This window comes from Saccostrea echinata, unplaced genomic scaffold (genome assembly GCF_033153115.1).
Source record: "Saccostrea echinata isolate AGI-Se365-2 ecotype Australia unplaced genomic scaffold, CSIRO_AGI_Sech_v1 ptg000020l, whole genome shotgun sequence".
Classification (NCBI taxonomy): Eukaryota; Metazoa; Mollusca; class Bivalvia; order Ostreida; family Ostreidae; genus Saccostrea; species Saccostrea echinata.
This window is the reverse complement of record NW_026889769.1, coordinates 5039991-5061327: the sequence shown is the minus strand read 5'-3', so window position 1 is coordinate 5061327 and position 21337 is coordinate 5039991. Positions and strand designations below refer to the sequence as shown.

At 34.6% G+C, this 21337-nt stretch overlaps 1 protein-coding gene across 2 annotated transcripts in view; it reads right to left on the bottom strand.

The window, feature by feature from the left end:
• Positions 1 to 19323, bottom strand: part of LOC133189975 (uncharacterized) — a 28420-nt gene extending 9097 nt beyond the window's left edge. The window contains exons 1-3 of one of the 2 annotated variants that reach the window (XM_061325429.1): positions 18597 to 19323; positions 8923 to 9051; positions 5208 to 5901 (exon numbers count right to left, since the gene is read on the bottom strand). In XM_061325429.1, the coding sequence (XP_061181413.1) occupies positions 5501 to 5901; positions 8923 to 9051; positions 18597 to 19320 (1254 nt within the window). In that variant the 5' untranslated portion in view covers positions 19321 to 19323 and the 3' untranslated portion in view covers positions 5208 to 5500. Of the gene's footprint in view, positions 1 to 5207; positions 5902 to 8922; positions 9052 to 18596 lie in introns of those variants that run through there. The other variant, XM_061325430.1, reaches the window with a different exon arrangement.
• Between the last annotated feature and the right edge of the window lie 2014 nt (positions 19324 to 21337).

Here is a 21337-nt window from a genome sequence, read left to right as displayed (position 1 = left end):
GATCTACGAGGTTTTGCATTGATCAAAGACGCCTAAATGCCATTACAGAGAAAGACGCCTATTGTATCCTATACCACGAAAAGACGAAGTACTACATGTAGATCAACTTGTGGGATGCAAATGGTTGGCGACCCTCGATCTACATTCAGTAAACTGACAAATAGAGATGGACGCAAAACTAAAGCCAAGGCGGCATTTGGCACTTGAAATGGCTTGTACTATTTCAATGTAATGCCATTCGGGCTATGTAATGCCCCGGCTTCCTTCAAGAGGTTGATGAAGACTGTCTTAGCAGGTCTACAGTGGGACATTTGCTTTATTTACCACGATGACATTATTGTTTACACCAGACCTTTGAAGACATGTTCAAGAACTTATCCAAAGAGTTTGATAAACAAGCAGCAGCAGGATTAAAGCTAAAGACAAAGAAATATACACTTTTTGCAAATAGTGTTGACTATTTACTACTAGGGGCATGTGGTGTGTGGGACCAAGGTATTTCAACAGACCCAAAGAAAACAGAGGTAATCAAAATTGGTCTCAACCACAAAATATCACTGAGCTCAGATCTTTTTTGGGATTATGTAGCTATTATAGGAAATTTGATCCAAACTTTGCTGCTTTAGCCAAACCATTTCATGCTTTGACCCAGCAGCGAAAAAAATACATTTGGTCTGAAGAATGTCGAAAGTCTTTCGACATTTTACGAGATAAGTTGGTGAAAGCATCTTTGCTTGCACACCCAGACTTTCCAGAACTTTTCATCCTTGACACTGACACAAGTGACACAGCGATTGGTGCTGTTTGTTTCAGGTAAAGGATGGGGAAGAGAAAGTAATTTACTATGCGAGTCGCTGTCTAACCAAAGGTGAACGAAAATATTGCGTTACGCGCAAGGAGTTACCATCAATTATAATCTTTGTAAAACATTTTAGACACTACTTATATGGTAAGCCTTTTGTGGTACGCACCGACCATAGTTCCTTGAGATGGTTGTTAAGAAAGATGCGGAAGGACAGATAGCTAGGTGGATTGAAACATTATCTACCTATGAAATACAGATTCAACACAGAGCAAGCGGGCAATTTGCACAGAAATGCGAATGTTCTGAGTAGGATCCCGTACAGACAATGTAGAAACAAATTCCATGCTAGCAAATCTATTCACCCCAAAGTCAGACTTTGGTCGACGCATGAGGAAAAGACATCCGAAGGTAACATATCTGTGCAAGAAATGCAAGATCAAGACAAAGACATATGTAAATCATGGCTTGAAAAAAATACCAGACAAGCTTTTGAAGATATTAGATGTAAAGGATATTTCCTTAGATTTCTTTGGTGTCAGTGGCACAGACTGACATTGGTAAATGGGATTGTTTGTAGACGGTGGACTGTGTTGGAGACAAATGAAATCAAAATTCAACCATTTGCATACCTTTCTTCGAGAGAAGGAATATTTTAAAGCATTGCCATGACGAAAAGACGACCGGGCATCCCGGGGTTGAGAAAACAGCCAGAGTACAGCAGATTTTACTGGCCCGATTTAGAGATACCATGATATGAGAATGGCATGGAAGAGATTTAAGCCTGGTGACAAGGTGTTTATACCGGGTATTTCTTCCACTGAAGAAGATTGGTTGTTCTCCTAAGCTAACATAATTTTGGCGCGGACCATTTGATGTCCTTAAACAATGGTTTGATGTTGTTTATGTGGTAGCATGTGGTAGAAAGGTTGAAAAGCAAATCAGTTATTGTGATAGAATGCACAAAAAGGAAAAACAAGTTATAAACCTCGAAAATCTACAACTTCACGACGAAGAATCAGTAAATAAGCAAGGAAGAGTCAGAAGAAGTTGACCATGAAAGTCAAACTAATTTAGATTCCGTGGAGAATTGGTAAATAAAAATGATCACAACCGCATTCGTAGAAATTTAAACCCGGATGTCTTGCAGTAATAAGAACGAGATGTGGTCTTACTCCATGCTGATTATTTTATGTGAATTTTCATTTTGAGGGTTTATCATGTCCTTGACACTTTGCTTTAAAGTATAACGAGATACTTACATGAAATTTACGCAACATCAAACTGAAATATGCATCATTAACTACAAATCAAAGAAATTACTTATTATATGCATTTGTTCTTAATAACTTTAAAAATGTTAAGTAAACACCTAGAAGTTTGGTTCAGTGTAGTGATTCGCGTGGTGATGATGATGATGATGATGATGGTCACAAAAATGCTGGTGAACTGACGACTAATATTTGAGATCAAGATGAGATCAAACAAGATCCACACGAGATCAAAAGCGTGAATGAAAAAGCCGACATCAGCGTAATAGAAACCGGATCTCTAGAGAAAGGATGGGTAGTTAGAAAAGTTTCTGCTCAAGCATCCGTATTTACACCTGACAGCCCTATTTCTCTTCCTGAGAAACCAACACCACTTGAGAGGTTTGGCTTGGAGATTCAAGTACAAAAGGTACTCAAACCAATTTTCATATTGGTTGTGAAGACAGAATCATAAAGAAAAAAAAGTTTCGCAAGGTGGTCTCAAGTTACATTCAGGACCATAAGAACATTGAAGAAACCGCGGAAGAGGAAGAGTTTTTTGGTTTTTTTTTTACTAAAAGTGAATAATAATTTCAAATCACAACTGTTAAGCTACACATACGCAGAGGACAATTATGCAGATTGTTTGCTGAATAGATATATTAGATTTTTTATAAGACGAAATGTCAAGAGATATTGCATTACCTTTAAACTCATAGATTTCATAATTCATATTTATTGGAAGTATGTATTAAAAAAATTGAAAGAAAAAAAATTGTGTTATTCAATAATTTGCGGGACGCATATGTTTCGGAGGCGCGAGTAATGTAGTAGAAATTCCCTCGATCAAATTAATAATATGCAAATATGTTATCAATCAAATGCTCCCTTTTGTTCTAGCTATGGTACATCAAACGTTGTGGTAACCAGGACAAAGACGATGACTCAGCGTCTTTGGGTAAGACTGTAAATACCGGTGAGCACACTGATGTTCTAGTTAGTAAGTCTGCCAGCCGTTGAACAGTGCAGATCGTGGAATAAGATGAGGGATTTTTTTGTTCCTCGTTTGCGGGTCTCAAAACACTGCAGACCATTTGGAGTACATTAGGTTCTAAAACTACTTAAAAATAAAGGTTAATTAAGGAATGTTTGGAAACACTGCTCTGAGACATAAGGTCTTGGAGCTTTGGAAGCTCCACCAACTGGTTACAGACCTTGAATAGCTAACGCACAAGATAGCTTAGGAACATTTATTTAAGAATCATTTGAGGATCATTACTGTGTACATATTTAGTAATCTAATTCCACATAATTCTTGTTTATTTTATTTTGACCAATCAATTTTAGGCGTAGGTAATGCTAGGAAAATTATACATCTCTCTCTCCATGGCTGGAGAACCCATAGAATATATTAAAGTATCATTGTTTGTAAGGATTTTTATGTAGTTTAGGAATCCATTTCTAGGTATGGTAATTCAAATTCAATTTGATTGCTGGGAATATCAAAAATATTAACAAGAGGCCTATGGGCCACTTCGCTCACCTGAGCACTGTGGCTAGGAAAAAAAGCAAAAATCAATTCAGTTTTGAAAAGCTTAAATGCATAAGTGGTCCGACTTACCCCTAAAACAGGGGGAAGGGGTAAGTGGGTATGATTTGAACAAAATTGAATCTACACTATCTGAGGATGCTTCCATATAGATATAACCAATCAGGGCTTTGCTGCTCTTGGGAAGAAGATTTTTAAAGATTTTTCCTATATACCCCTATGTAAAACTTTGATCTTCCATTGTGGCCCCACCCTACCCCCCAGGGGACATGAATTGAACAATCTTGAATCTACACCACCCGAGGATGCTTTCATATGAATGTGACCAATCATGACTTTGCTGTTCTTGAGAAGAATATTTTTAAAGATTTTTCCAATAAACTCCTGTAAACTTTTGATCGTCCATTGTGCCCCCCCCCCCCCCCGGGTGTCATGATTTGAACAAACTTGAATCTACACCACCTGAGGATGCTTCAATGAAAATATGACCAATGATAGCTTTGCTGTTCTGAAGATTTTTAAAGATTTTTCCTATATTCCTGTGTAAAACCTTGATCGTACCCCCGGGGTCATGTTTTGAACAAATTTGAATCTACACTATCTGACGATGATTTCTCGTGAGTTTCATCTTTCCTGGCCCTTTGGTTTTGAAAAGAAGATTTTTTAAAGATGCCATTAATTGGCCAAGTGGTTCTGGAGAAGATGAAATTGTGAAAAGTTAACGACGACAGCGACAACGACGAGAGACAATTGACCAATTTCGATCAGAAAAGCTCACTTGAGCCTTCGGCTCAGATGAGCTTAAAACTCTACAATACAATCAAAACAATGAGCCTTACAAACAAAGACAATGTTGTTACCTGGTTTTTCAGTTGGGACCAGAACATATTGATCGTGTAATATATCTAATTCTTTTCTCATTTCTAAATTATAGAAGACGGAAGGAAAGATGGTTTTCATATTCCCCCTCTGCTGCTTAATTCGAGATATCAACACCCAACTAATACTTTTACCGTAATCCTAATTAATTATGAAAAAGTTTCAAGGTCTTCTTTTTCATGTTTGGCCCATCACTTAGGGTTATCTTCCACAAAATTCATAATATTTATGAAATTTTGACGCCAATTGAAAGATCGGGATTCCCTAAATTTTGGCTCTTTTGAAATGTGATTTAAAGTCAACATAATTAATTAAATTTACGTCATCAGTAATGAAGTGTCTAGCTGGACTATATATAGTTGAATAGTAAAGAAGAACATGAACACGTAGGAGGACTATGTTTAAGATGTTCGATATCTAGGCACTGTAGAGTTTCTTGTAATTAAATAGTTAGTCGATGAATATTTGTAAGAAATATAAGGTGTGGACTTCATCTTGAATTATGGTGGAATACAAGATCGGACCCTTTTGAGACTAAGAATATTATAATATTCACTGCATCAATTCCTTTGCTGGGAAATTGAAGTGTAAGGAATATAGGTTGCTTTAGCGATATTTCCCTATGTAAAACATCTGTATTCTGGTGTCGAAGAGTCCAAAAACGAATTTCCTTGATCTTTTCAAATAGACCATTCAACACGTTCAAAAGGAACAGAGAAAAGTTCGGTACGAATGTGATGAAAACCTGTTTATTTACATAACGTAGTAATGAAACAAAAGATACATGCTGTATAATAGGTTTAATGTTAGACTGAAGTCCATGATTACGCTTACGTCTCTGTGCATTGTTGGAAAGTCCAATCACATTCACATTGCTACATTGTGGACTTGAAAGATTCCCAAAGCTTTGACATTATCATTTCTACCATATGGAAAGGTCGTACCTAGCTTTCTAATCCAGTATCTTTTTGTTGTCTAGGCCCATTGTCTTCATCTTATCCTTTTAATTATTTCTTTTTTTCACAAAAGGAATCCAGAGAAGGTTGTGACAGGTACAGAAAGGGAATAATAACCAGTCCCAGTATAACGTTTAACCCACACCTTGTCTCCCTGGTTAAGCCTTAAGACAACCAGGTTAACCCCTGCCTCATAATAATCCTTATCACTACCGTCGTATGCCATTGTTCTGACTTTAGATTCTCCATTCAATACAATGTCCATCCGAATCTCATTTGTACCATAACTCTGTACACTGACAAAGAAGACGTAGTGTCCGTCCACGGGGGTCGTGAACATCCCTGTTGTAGGGTCATAACCTCCTCCTGTATTAAATATTATCTTAGGGAAAACAAGTATACTTCCGGTCCATGAAGAGGCAGAAGACGTAATACCGGCAGTAAAGGCTACATTTGTAGATACACCTAAAATCCAATAACTGTATTAGCAATGATCACAAAAAATTGTTAATGTTTATTAATAGCGATTCTCTGTAACCACTTAAACTTCTTTGCCACGCATGGTCACCGATTTTGATGAAACTTTACCCATTATTACATGTTGACACCAGAAACATATATCAAATCAAATTTCGTTGCTATGCGTCTTGGTTGCCATGGTTACAGCCAGAAAAGTTGGAAAAATTGAGATTTTCAGCTACTTTGAATCTTTATTAAGCCTTAATAAAGACTAAGAAAAACAAACAAACCATTCTCACAAAAACCTGACACCTTGTTGCCACTTATGCTATAAAGAAACTATTTAGAATTTATCTCTAAGTAAGTGGTAACCATGGGTACATTTGGAATACATTTTAGATGCTGAAAAATGCAGAAAAACGCTCAATATTCACTAATGATAGGTGTTAAATGATCAAACTCAATCAACAACCTAAGAAAAAACAATAAAAATATTTGATCTTAAGTAATTAGGTATTGGCAATATTATTCTAAAAATAACTTTCATGGTTGCCATGGTAACACAGTGTAACCATGCAAAATATGTTGCTAAGATTGGGTTAATGCTACTATCTTCAGGAAAAACAATAAATTTCATGACTGGCACATATACATCCTTAGGACCTTGCAACACCGACAACATAAGAAAAATTGGGATTAATTGTTACTTTGCAGTGCAACCATGGAAACAATGTACCAGTTGTTTAAAGTGATATTTTTTTTGCTCCTTAGGAATTTACTTACTTTTTATTCAAGAAACATATTATTTGACTCACCTTGAATAGTACTTATCTGGAAGAACTAAAGTTGAATATCATATATTGATAACATTTGTTGAAAAATACAACACTGTTGCTATGGTAACCAAGAAGGAAACATGTTCGATTTTGTTAATTTTATATCAATATTAAACCCTATGTGCCAGCTTTTTGCATCCAGTTAGAGATTGTGTGGCAGTCAAAATTGAAAGTCAGGTTAGTTGTTCATAATTATCAATCATAAAAGTTTTGGGAATCTACATACAAGGGTACGTATCCAAGGAAACAGAATATTTTTCAGATTTTTATGCATATTTTTTCGGCTTATTAATATTTTTCAGATTTTTATGCATATTTTTTCGGCTTATTTCCATAGCAACGCACTATTTAAAGAATTGAATTTGAATTTTTTGAAATGTGAAAATTAGGGTCACATGAACATCTTTAAAAATTGATCATTAGTTATACAAAAATATGCTTTTTAAAAAGATAGGATAAGATTTAAACACTAATAGAGTAAATTCAAAATCCCTTCTTGGTATTAAAACCATGGCAACCATTGCCATCCTATAAGAAATATCATATTTCTTCCTTGGTATATGCTACAAGGATCTTTTGTCTATTATTTGCTTGCATTTCAACCTATAATTTTTTTTATTCTTAAGTGTATGATTTTATAAAATTAAATGGGCAAAATTATTACTTTTGAATACTTTGTTTCCATAGTAACGTATGTTAAAGTTGATTTACCAAACATGTTTATCACGCATTTAAGACATAAGGCCTTCAACTTCCAGAAACAATCATTGCCACTTGTTTGCTTCGCTGCAAACGTTAACTGTGGGACTCTGAACATGTTGAAAAATGCCATTTTTCAAACTTTAGGACATGTTGCCATGGTAACCATGTCACGTAGCAACCATTTTCTGCCTGATTTGAGTTTACAGTATCAAAGACTTTTATCATAGAGAGTTTGGAGAAATTCTGAGACTATGTGTGCCACAGCTCCTATATAAAAGTTCAAGTCGTTACAGAGAATGGCTCTTAACATCTGACTTTTATGATCTAAAGGGATGCATTCCTAAATAAGACAAAGTAAGGGGATATATACAAATTCTGCAACTGAATAATATTTTAATCAATACACCGATTACATATGAATAGTACATTAAAACACATACACTCACACCTAAGAAATAAATTTCGCGTTTTCGTGAATGTTGCAGGATAACCTCCGAGGTCGAGAAATGTTGCTTTGAAATATAAAAGCTGATTATTGTTAAAACAATAAAATAGATAACGGATTCATAAAAATCAATAAATTTACACACTGAATTGTCTACGATATTTTCCTTTTTCCCGATCATGAAAAGGAGCCCACGGCGGGTGTGAGCGATCGACGGGGGATCCTTATTCCTCCATGTCACCTGATCAAACCACTTATGTGTTTGGAGGTCCGTGTTTGATCTGCTCCCGATTTGTATTGTTTAAATGGACTGTAGCTTGAATACTGTTGGTTATTTCCATATTTCATTGTTTTCAAAGGGGTCGTCAACATACGCTATCGTGAGCCTTTACCAGAACTCTCCGCTGGTCGGAATTTACAGAAACAGCCGAGCCTCTGGTTGAACGAGACTCCGTATTTTAGAGCTGTTAGTAGATTAAGAATATAAATATTGAAAGAAGTTCTTGTCATCAATAATCCAGGATAATTTCCTCGGTCTCGAAATGTTGTTTGTAATATTAAAACCTCGGCTTTAATTTATTTTTCAAAACAACATTTCGAGACCTCGGAGGTTATCCTGCAATATTTACGAAAACTTTACTTTAATGTACTACTAATATGCAATCGGTGTATTGTTTGAGATGTGCTCCTGATCTCATATTTTCATGACGTTCTTGATTTATTGAAAATAATGTCTGCGGCATTTCTTTGATCTCGGCAATAACTGTAGTAGAATTGTAAATGATTTAAGACCTTTTAACTCGACAAAAACTCTGAAATTGTAATATCATATCACGACAAGTATAAATTTACATGCATCGCCAAAAGTGATAAGGAAGCGTTCTTATTAGACGTATGATCATCAAACTGCATTATAAATGCTTTACGTACATGTATTTTAAAATTATTTTTATACTAAAACTTGTGAAAGAAAGTAAAATTCATTACTAAGCATTAAATTCATTCACCTGTCTTTAATAGAAAACGAAATAGGAGTGTACATACCACACTGTCTATTGGTAAAATTCAATCGAAACACCTCTAAAGATGACACAGCAGAGGAGAGTTTTAATTGTTCAAACTGAGTCTGTTTGACTTCCGATTTTAGCCCCTCCATTGTGTTGTTCATATTATCTAAAAAGAAAAAGTACTAGGAAAATATATGTTCATTATTTCATCTGCTTTCATTTGTAAATCTACATGTATATTGCGCAGCTCTAAAAATAATAAACTGTAGGGTTAATATATGTATTAATCAATCCATGGCAAACGCACCTTATTTATTTACCAATAAAACTCATGATCGGGTAAACGGAAAAATCCGTAGTAAACGACAGATTGTATTTGCATATTTTATCGGTCATAGAATTTACAAAAGATCGACTTGATGCTATCCAACTGAGAGATCAACTCCATATGTTGGTAATAATGGTATATTGCTACAGGAATAAAGGAAGTCATCACGTTTATCATAAAGTGTAGTTTTTAGTTTGGCATCAATGTCTTTTTGTGTCGCACTAAGGGATCACTTCTGTCTGTCTAGCTGTCCGTCTGTCACATCCTATATCTAGAACTGTAAGAGGTATAGATTTGATATTTTGCACATATATTGCTTGGCACTGTGGCGTTTGTAAATTACCATGGTTACTGACCTTGTGACCTTTGACCTACTTTTCAAAATAGCTCATAGTGCCGATATACAGCATATTTTTGACATTTTAAAAGAGGTAGGTCTATGCTATTTAGCATGTACACTGTTGTCAAAATACAATATGAAAAATACCAGCATTACCATCCACTTGACCTTGACCTTTGACTACTTTGCAAAAAATATCTCGGACAGTTAAATTAAACTTATGAATTTTGAATTTTGAGAGGCAGGGTCTAGATAATTAGCATTTATAAATGTTTATGGGCTCATGATAGTGTACTGAAGCCGTATGATATTCAGTTACCAGACAAACATATATTTTTAAAGACTATGAAAAATACATCGGGATCGGTGTTCCATAATGGATCGTGTAGACTGAGAATTTCAGTAAAGACAGACTGACTGAAATCTCTTTTGAATGATCATTGGAAACACGTTTAGCTCATGAAAAAGTACTTTGAAACTGTACGAAATACAGTTACATGTACCACACAAATTTATATTCAATAAAAATACATCGGGATCGGTATTCAACAATGGATCGTGTAGACTGACAATTGTAGTAAAGACAGACAGAAATCTCTTTTGGAGGATTGTTGGAAACACATATTAATTAACAAAATGACAAATAGTTCTTTCTAATAATTTCAATTTAATTATTCATTTGAGGGTTATGGAGCCATATTTTCTTTAATTGTCATATTCTATCGCAGTCATACTATCCATGGATGCCATTTTTTCTTTGCAGACAAATGCATTGAACTATCAGTCTTTCATGCCTATAGTAAACAAGCATTCTGAGAGTATTGCATTAGCAATACTAGTCCCCTACCGGCAAGTGCAATTTGGTTCCCGTTAAGAATTGAAAGTGCCATAAATCCGCCAAAAATCAATGAAGCGGGACGAAATGCAAACTTGATCTATACATGATCTATATCAAGGTAAAGTCACTTACCAAAAATCAGCTCAATATCTGAAAGCATTTAGAAGAAAATTGCGGAAAACCCCTAAAAATTGAAAAGGCCGTAATTCCGTCAAAAATCAATGAAGCGGGACGAAATGTAAACTTGATCTGTAACTCATCAAGATGCACTCACATACCAAAAATCAGCTCAATATCTGCAAGCATTTAGAAGAAAAGTGCGGAAAACCAAGTGGGACAAACTGACAGAGGGACAGACAGACAGACAGACGGACAGACGGACGGACAGACTCAGAGGAAACCTATAGTCCCCTCCGGTTTCACCGGTAGGGGACTAATAAAAAGCTGACCACTCTTAGATGTATTTACACCTTTAATGAAGCTACAAAGCAGGCGACACATGCGTTCCATGGAACACTCCAGTAATAATAAAATATCCAAATATGAAACAGATATATCAAACTCTGTGGTGGTGTCTTTTATTTCGAGTTCAATGGGATATATCGTATCAACGTAGGTATGAAACTAAATATTGTCAAAAATACATAGATGTTGTGAATGAAAAAGTGAATTATGTAGTATCAAAAGATCGGACAAAAAGTTTCATGATGACTAGTATATTTAGGTCTGTTCGGTTTTTCAAAAACAGTAGAACTTATGAATTGGGTCTTCTAAATAAACCATTATCATGTATTTCTATGATTTTTTTAAAGAGCATTATCAGAAGTCAGAGAAGATAGTACAAAGTTTGGACTTCATTCCCTTAGATCAGGTGGAGCAACGGCAGCAGCAAATCTTGACATTCCAGACAGACTTTTTAAAGCGCATGGAAAAGGAAGGAGCAAGTCTGCCAAAATGGTTATGTTAAAGATAATATTGATAATATTCTCTCTGTATCTAAAAATTTGGATTGTGATTAGTATAAGAATAAATTATTATAATAAACCTGTATGTAATGTTCCAGTCACCCGACGTTTGTTATTCGAAATGGCTATCTATATTCTATACTATACTATATTCTATGCTCTTTTTTTGTATATTAGAACAGGAAATGATTTATGTTCGGGTGAGCTAAGCGAAAGAGAACATGAATAAATTTCTTTTCGTTTTTAAAAATTAAAAGCATGGTTGTCCCTCAGTGGATGTGAACCGGGGACCATTGGCTTTGAAAGCTTCCGCTTGCTCCACTGAACCAGTAATGCTTTGAAGTATTGGGTATTTAAATCATTTTGTGATGTGCGTGATATTGGTTCAGGGTATTTTAAAAATTTTGAAATCGATTATTGTAATCACTCGACAAAAGTTAGCCAGCGACTTACAAGCGTTACTTTTTTTAATGCTTCAATTTTAGATGTATTTTCAGATATATGAATGAAGTTTGTTGAATGTTGCAAGCACGCTTGAGTCTTATTTAGAAACCTTTCCCAAAGGCAATCAGGATTTTTACTGACTTCTCCTTTTGCAATAGTCTTTGGTAACGTTTCCATCAGGAAATATTCCAATATTGCCAACAATGAATGTTGATCTTGCCCTCCCACGGATTCGAGGGTCTCTGTACAACTTAGGATTTAATAAATGGCTATGTTTTTTTTTTAAATATCAACCTCGAAATACTTATGTATAGAATCAACATTTTTTTTAACAAAATAAGTTTGAAGATGATCAATAACAAATGTAAGTAAATTTTTAGCTCTGTTGGTCAGAGACCAGAAAAGCTTATGCGATAGTAAGGTGTCCGTCGTCCGTCCGTCTGTCTGTAAACAATTTTTAGGTCACCTGAGTCACTCAGGTGACCTATTGCTCTCCGTTTTTGTCCGTCGTCGTCCGTAGTGCGTTAACATTTAAACATTTTCAGCTTCTCTGAAACCGCTCAACCAGTTTCAACCAATTTAGGCATATAGCATCTATTGGTGAAGGGGGACAAAAATTGTGAATTTCTTGGTCCCTGCCCCCCTGGGGCCTGAGGGGTGGGGCTAAAACCACCAAAATTATTGCAATCCTTAAAAATCTTCTTCTTTACTCCTGGACATCAAGCAGTCAGACTGTTGGCATGATTGTAATAAGCATTGAGCCCTCTACCAAAATTGTGAAATTCATGGGCCCAGGATCAGGGGTTCTGGTGCTAGGGTGGGGCTATATAGATCATATAGTGAAAATGCATTATTTCTTTGAAAATCTTCTCTGCTCCTGGGTATTAGATAACCTAACTACATGTAAGTACATAGTTATGATGAGCAAGAGTGCCTCTTCTAGAATTGTGAATTTCATGTCCCCTGGGTCAGAGGTTCTGGTGTTAGGGCGGGGCTCTATTGATTATACATGTATAGTGAAAATACATTACATGTAATTCATTGAAAATCTTCTCTGCTCCTGGGTATTAAGTAAACTAAGAATATAGTTGGTGAGCATGACTGCCTTTTCAGAAATTGTGAATTTTATGGCCCCTGGGTCAGGGGTTCAGGTGTTAGGGCGGGGCTCTTTTGATTATATAGTAATATTACATTAATTCATTGGAAATCTTCTTCTCTGCTCCTGGGTATTAAATAAACTAACTTAGTGCATAGTTATGATGAGCATGGTTGCCTCTTCCAAAATTGTGAATTTCATGGCCCCTGGGTCAGGGGTTCTGGTGTTAGGGCGGGGCTCTATTGATTATATAGTAATATTGCATTAATTCTTTGGAAATCTTATTCTCTGCTCCTGGGTATCAAATAAACTATCTTAGTGCATAGTTATGATGAGCACGGTTGCCTCTTCCAAAATTGTGAATTTCATGGCCCCTGGGTCAGGGGTTCTGGTATTTGGGTGGGGCTTTATTGATATATATATATATATATTTTAGGAATGACTCTAATTCTTGGCCAAATTATTCGAGTATAACCTGGTTTGGGTCAGTTTACGCTTTATAATCCGCGAAGCGGATTATAAAACAGCGTAAACTGACCCAAACCAGGTTATACTCGAATAATTTGGCCAAGAATTAGAGTCATTCCTTATAATTTAATTTTAAAATCATTAAATAAATATGGGTGTAAAATTTCGTTGCTTTTTATTACTTCAAATTTGCCGCTCAATAATACAACCGTATAACGGAAGTAACGGAAGTGATGGGAAGCGAGGGGAGGTAAAAACTGATACATAGGCCTAGCAGCTTGTTTACATGTGGTAAGATCGAATTATTGTTTGAAGTTAAAGGTATATTTATTAAATCTGGAATTTTCCATGAATCCCGAGGACTGGAAATGAGAGGATTGTATGCATACAGATGATTCAGCTGGTTGTCAGGGGTGTGTGTCCCCATACCAAACCAGGTTATACAGAAATAATTTGTGTTCCTTTTTGGATATTAACCAATCAGAGGCTAGAATACAAACAAAATTAAATTATATATATATATATATATATATATATATATATATATATATATATATATATATATATATATATATATATATATAATGAAAATACATTAATTCTTTGAAAATCTTCTTCTCTCTCCTGGATATTAAATAAACTAAGTACATAGTTATGATTGTGAATTTCATGGCCCTAGGGTCAAGGGTACTGTTGTAAGGGCAGGGCTCTATCGATTATACAGTGAAAATGCATAAATTCTTTCAAAATCTTCTTCTCTGCTCCTGGGTATTATTCAAACAAAGTAAGCGCATGGTTATGATAAGGAAGAATGCCTCTTCCAAAATTGTGAAATTTATAGCCCCTGGGTCAGGGGCTCTGGTGAAGGGGGGACTCTATTGATTATATAGTGAAAATGCATAATTTCTTTCAAAATATTTTTTCTACTACTGGTTATAAAGCAAAGAAACAAGTGTATAGTTATGATGAGCAAGGGTGCTTCTTCCAGAATTGTGAGTTCATGGCCCCAGTCAGATGCTCTGGTGTAAGGGTGGGGCTTTATTTATTTAATAATATAGTGAAAATGCATTTCTTTGAAAATCTTCTATGCTTCTGGGCATATTTGAAGCAAACAGAGTAAAAGTTTTAATATGCAAAGGTATCTTTACCAGAATTTTGAACCTCTGGACCATTTAGTCAAGTGTTCTGGTCCTGGCCAGGGCTCTATTAACTTGTATTCTGCTGAGCAAAGTTATTCCCCTTTGCCATTCACCTTTGATAATTAATCACTGTAAACAAATTATTTGAAAGGTTAATGGAATACGAGAATTATGCAAGAATATTTATCGTATAATACAAAAAGTACTTTCATAGTTTCAATGATCAGGTAGACTTGGAAATAATAGATGAATAAAAATGAGACAAAAATAACTTATCTTTTTAAATGTTCTTCAAAGGCCAAGAGAGGCCAATGTGAGAAGTAATAATATGGGGTTAAAAAATAGACATTTTGTTAATGGTCCGCATGGTAATACCTGTAGTGATAAATGGTGGACAGATTAGGTACTAGACCAATTATTTTGTTGCTGCTAATCATACTATTTTTCTTGCTTTTGGGCAACAAAGCTTCATTTATCAGTTTATGGATCCTCTAAATTGTACTATACTCAGGTGACCGTTAAGGCCCTTGGGCCTCTTGTTAATATCCTAATCCTTATCTTTAAATGTGGTGATAATCTCCAGATTGGTTTTTGAGAAAAAAATTACAACCTCTTTTTTTTTTTTATATTTCCCCAATTTTCTTCTGTTCTATCCGTCATACGATGTTCGTACTGTGTAATACTTTGCAACGCAACATGTCTTTCATAAGCAAAGAAGTGGCATAGCTAGGAGAAATAATAATTCATATACATGTATTTCTCTGTAAATTGTATTTGATTTGATTTGATTTGATTTCCCATCCTAGTCAGATGTAGCTATGTGCTTGAAATTTTTAGCAGCGCCATTACCGAGATGTATGAGGACACAAAGTATTCATATCCGTAGTTTACGTAAGTTCTCCTTATCTAGGTAATATTTTTTGAATTTCGGTCACTAATTTCAATAACTTGTCAGCGTCAGTAATTGTCAGAGGGAGACAGGGAATGAGACGTTAACATGATTTGGAAATCAAAAAAGGATGAAGTAAAAGTTGGTAAAATTTTCCCTAGTAGCATGAGATTTGGTGTCGAGCGAAGCGAGTAACCAAATCGAATGGCGAGGGAAAAGTTTAGCACCATATTTACATCTAGTACATGTTTTACACGAGAAATTAAACTCTTTGTGTTGCTATCTATTTTATCACAACTATTGTGTGTTTGGTGCTATTTACCGGTAACCAAGATAATAATCACCAAGATGATGATTTGATTCTGACTGGTGCAATTTTGCACAGATCCAGATGTGATAATTATAAAAGGGGTATATTTACCTGTCTGCAACAAGTCAGGTGACAGCCAACAGTGATTAGATTTCAAACATAATTAGGTTCATTTCAGAATTTTGAAAATTTCAATCTATGTATGAGGACGGTCATGTCAGTTCTAATAGACTAAATTCAGGAAATTAGGAGTCTTTTGGACTTAGGTGATGATTACTTTTTGGGAGTAGATAAAGATTTTTTTTTTAAAAAATGATTTCCTAATGCTATTTCTCAAATTGCTCAAGAAAAGCGAAGAATTCCACAGAATTTATATGACATTTGTAAAAAAAAAAAAAAAAAAAAAAAAAAAAAAAAATCATTACTCTTGAAATGGAAGACAAGGTGGCGAGTAACTCTTTTTTTTTTTATACTTTCGGATATGCTTTTTTTAACTGAAGTATCAGTGACACAACGTAAATCCTAAATTATCCGTCAAATAAACCTTACTTTTTCTGTTTTAATTTTGGCCAATGTAGATTAATGTCCGAGAGAGGAAGGGAAATAGATAGACACACACAAACACACAGAATCTTGGATAGAAGTACACAAAAAAGTTCTCCCCCCCTTTCAAATCAGTGCTTTGCCTTAAATAATTTCGTAAGTACAGTATATAAACAAATCTATACGACTACATCATAATTTTGTTTCCATCAATTATTTAAATGTGTAAATTGTCATACGTTGGACATGGACTTACACTCATTAACAAATCAAAATCACTCAGGAATTTAAAAAAACAGTTTGTCAGCATGACTCCTGCACTGAATTTCCTGAAATTTTGTAGGTATTTCAGACATAATGTGTTGATTTGTATATTACCAAGAAATTTTGATTCCATTATTTATCAACCCAATTAAATTTGTAACAGACAAAGATTTGAATGTTTGAAGATCTGAATGAATATATATGCAAGAAGTTTTGATATGATGATTTTTGAAAGTAATGCCCCTTTTTGAATTATACTATATAAAGTGCACCGTGCCATTCATTAAATGTTGCATTGTCAAGTATTAGGGGAGCGTGGGGTATGTGAGCTTGCTCACTTTTTCTTTCATTGTTTAGTGACATTGACCCTGTGTCCATGATTATAATAATTTAATATAATAATTATGTACACAATGGCAAAGTCACTCAACAATGAAGCTTGGGCTTGGAGTATATCAAGTTATTAGGTATCAACAAAAAACGTTTGTTCGAGGTTTGAAATATATACTAACCTGAATATTTAATAATTATCAAATTAATATGAATATCAATCTTCATATATATATATATATATATATATATATTTACGAGGTTTGAAATATATACTAACATGAATATTTAATAATTATCAAATTAATATGAATATCAATCTTCATATATATATATATTTTATTATTTTTTTTAAGGAATCACTGTCTAGTTAGTAGAGTATGCCAGGGCATCAACGATAGTTGGAAACGTGGGATAAGTTGCATAACGGGCGCATTGTGAAATAAAATTGTAAATTTAGATTTCAAATATGTAGACTAATAGATTTAAGAGTATGTCTCCTCGACCCCAGTGGTGTTATATTGGATTTGAAAGCAGACAGCAAATACTCTTTTACAGTTCTGCAAGATTTCAAATTTTTAGAAATGAATGACTCATTTTTAGTTCCATGGCAACTGCAGCTTTTTTGGATATTTAAACACCAGAAATTTAGAGAGACACTTACATACCAATAACATGGAAATGTAGTTTGAAATGCAGTTGCAGAAAAATCCATTTAAAGTAAAATTCCTTTTTGTTTTCATGGACACAGTTAAAAATTTGTTCAACCGATTACAGTGTACCAATGTTTTCAGAAACCAGTTTGACCAGATGAAAAGCATAAGATTTTTATGTTTCAAAAGAATAAATTGGACAGATACTTAGAAAAATGAGATTTAAAATTTTGTTTTTCATACTTCGTATGTTTCTATGGAACTGGTCGCCATTTGAAGAAGGGACACTTGTAAGAATGTGTCACCCCTTACCCCCTCAAACATAAGTGCGGCCATAATATTTTATTGGGGGAAATTTGCTTTGGGGTAATCGCACTCTGTAACTATAACGCAGAGTAATATTTGAATTTGATGTGGGAAATCCTACTCTAGAGACATTTTTCCGTGGAGGAAATCCTACTCTAGAGCCGGTTTTCCGGGTTGGAAGTATTTTAGGGGGGGAAGCCTACTCTACAAGACCGCCACTCTACTTTTAATTTTTTTTTTTTTTTTTTAAACTTAAAGGTGGAAAGTAATTAAATTGAGAGGCAAAAACAATTATAAAACATGATCAGAAGATGGAATAACAAAAATAAAATATTCTTACAGTGATTAAGGGTGAATATACTTTTACAAAATCCGAGAGCTTCCACCCACCTCCGGTTTAGGCTTAACAAAGATCCAGAAGGGGAGGGGCTTTGGTCCAAAAACTACAGCATCATTCAGCATCGAGGTGTACGCATCAATTTAAATTACACGAGGCCTCACATGCCAGGGTTATTTCAATAGTCCCCGCCCACTGACGTCAAACACAAAGACAGCCGCACGAGAATTACGTGCATATTAGGCCTTCTTAGCTCCTGACCTTTCGCTGGGCGAAATTTGCATTCCGGTGGAATGATCAAGAAATCAACTCTCCTAACTTTCAAAGAGTTATCACAGAAAAACAAATGGAAATATATATATATATATATATATATATATATATATATATATATATATATATATATATATATATATATATATATATATATATATATATATTTCAATTTTACTTCTACTCACCAGACAATGAATCCGTCATGGTCTGTTGCGTTTTCTGTAGGTCAGTTAGAGCAACATTCAGCTTATTGTTAGTAGATCTCATTTCTGCCCTATAGGCATCCAGAGAATCATTCAGACTCCCTGATATCAATACATATCTGTTGTCAATGAGTTCGGGAATATTTTTGTCTAGTTCCAGAGTGTGTTTATTGAGGTCCAGAAGCGTAGTGGACAAATACCGGACTTCAGTTTTAATGTCTGCTAAGATACCGGATGTGTTCCGTTCAAACATTTGCTTTTCCATAATCAGCTGTGTTTCGAACACTCGGCGACTGGCGTCAACCTCCGTTATATTTTCTTTTAAAGACTCAATATTTTCATTACATCTGGTAACTTTGCTACTTAATCGATTGTTTTCAAGCTTAAGCGACCGTACCTCTTTCTTCAACTCGGTTATTTCTCTGGTAGTCGTGTCTTTGAGAGAAGAAATCTCGCTTTCGGAAGACAGAAGACTTTGTTGAAGGGTCACCATGTCTTTCATCAATGCATGGACATTTTTCACTAATGTCATTCGGATCAAGGTCTCTTGATTTAGTAGCTGTCGAAAAACGTCGACGTGTTTAGTATCAAGTGCACCGAAATCTAAATCTGTAGAGTTCCTTATATTGCCGTCTGTTAGAATCGAAAAAGCGTGGGATCCAAACAAGCTTAGTACGACGAACGATAAACACGACAAACGCTTCATATTTGAAACTAAGGCAAACTGTGTTGCTCTTCACTTTATAAGCCTGATTGGTATCTAAAAATATATTTACCTCGAACATTGAGACACCAAATAAGTTGTGTTCATTTTGTATGAATGCATTAAACCACCATGTTAGCTCACCAGGGTCAAATTTTAAATTCTCTGTCTAAAAGACCACAAGGACCTGTCTATCACAAAAATCACACAACCACACCTTGTGTTGTTTTTGTAGACTGTATATGATTTTTGTAATAAATATTTCATGAAAATCAAGAGAATTTTTCGCTTCTCGGAATCTTTCAAGCAAATTCGGAAGAAAAGCTCTTTGGGAAAAAAAAGAAAAGTTGCGATTGAAACTTGTATGCCTGTATATGTAGAGTGCATTGCTGACCATGAAAGTCTAATGTAACCCGCCCTTCCCCTTCCACTTCAAAAGAGTGAATAAAAAATTAAAACAACGTAGATGCTAATAGTGTCTAGAAGCACTCACAGTTAATCTGAAATGCCCATGACAAAGTTATTTAACTATTAAAGAATGTCTATTTTTTAAGATATTTCCTTATCAAATCCAACAGATAAAAAAACCCAATGTATTCTATCATAATAGTTTGTATGAAGAAATGTAAAAGTAAATCTGTAAATATATAAGGAATTACTGTTAGTTTTTAGTATGAATGATACGTATAACTAGATTCGCCTTCATACGAATTACACGTAGCACATGAATTACATGCAGCACATGATTCAAGCATCTAATTATTCCCATCCCATCCCCCTTCTCGCCAAAGACATTGCTTAAAAATATATATAATCTACATTATACATGTTTTTTTTTAGGTCAATGACAATGTGCCATTATTCGTTTTATGACACTATTCGGTGAGTCTGCGCTATGAGATATGAGGTGGAAGTTTGTGTTTACCCCCACGTGCTTGTGATAAGATGCCTGTTTTCGTGAGATCCAAAAGTCGCGCCCATGAGCCTCATGACAAATATTTTATGATTTTAAAGAAAGAATCTTGTCTTCTTCTTTAGCACTCTTATCCTAAAAAAATCCCCAAATAATGTTATCAATGTGAAATGTTTACATGATAATTCACAAAGTCTTCTTTGGAAAGGATGATATAGAAGAAAGAATACATACTTCTTCATGAGAACTCTCATCCTAAATGATTAAAAAAATATTTATCAACATGAAATGTTTACAAACAGTTCTTACTGATAATATCTCGTGTATGCGATAAAAAGAAGGATGGAATCTGAATCTGACATTAAAGGCGTTAGGTTACATGTCTTGAATTTTAGACGACTATATTCTCTTCCCACAAAATTCTATCAAAATATAAAATTTGATGAAATAGCTTACAGCAAATATATCTGAACAATATTTGGGAAGACAGTACATATAATAAATGTTTCACTAAAAAGCTCTGAAATTCTGCAAAATTCTTGATTTTTCAATATGTATTAAATCATTAAGGATTTTTTCAGACATTGAAAATCTTAAAAAATCAAAAAAAAATTAAAAATAGCACAGTTTAGATTTAAAACATGTATTAGTAATCATAGGGCTATCAAAAGCCCTGTGATGGCTACATCGAGCAATAGTCAATTAACCGGTGTAAAAAGAAGATATATGTTCACAAATGCATGCGATGAAAAAAGAAAACTATCAGATTTATAACTTCCGAGTTTTCCATGGGACAGACTTTCATGTTGCTGAATTTTTAATCTTCAATTATCCTGTATTTACACACACTTTTTAATGAATTCATAACTTTTTAAATTTTAAAATATTTTCCACTTATGTGCTTCTTTTTGTTTGAACAACACCCCCTCCACTTTCGCGTTTATGTAAAAGAAACTTAGGCTGGACAAATTTTAGTACTAAAACAATTTCAATGACTTTAGTACTATTTCTTTATGACTAAAGGTCTTGAAATCTACAACTGATTGGTTAAATGTTAGGTGGGTCCACGAAGTATCGACAACAATTTTGTCAAAAACGGTTTTTCTA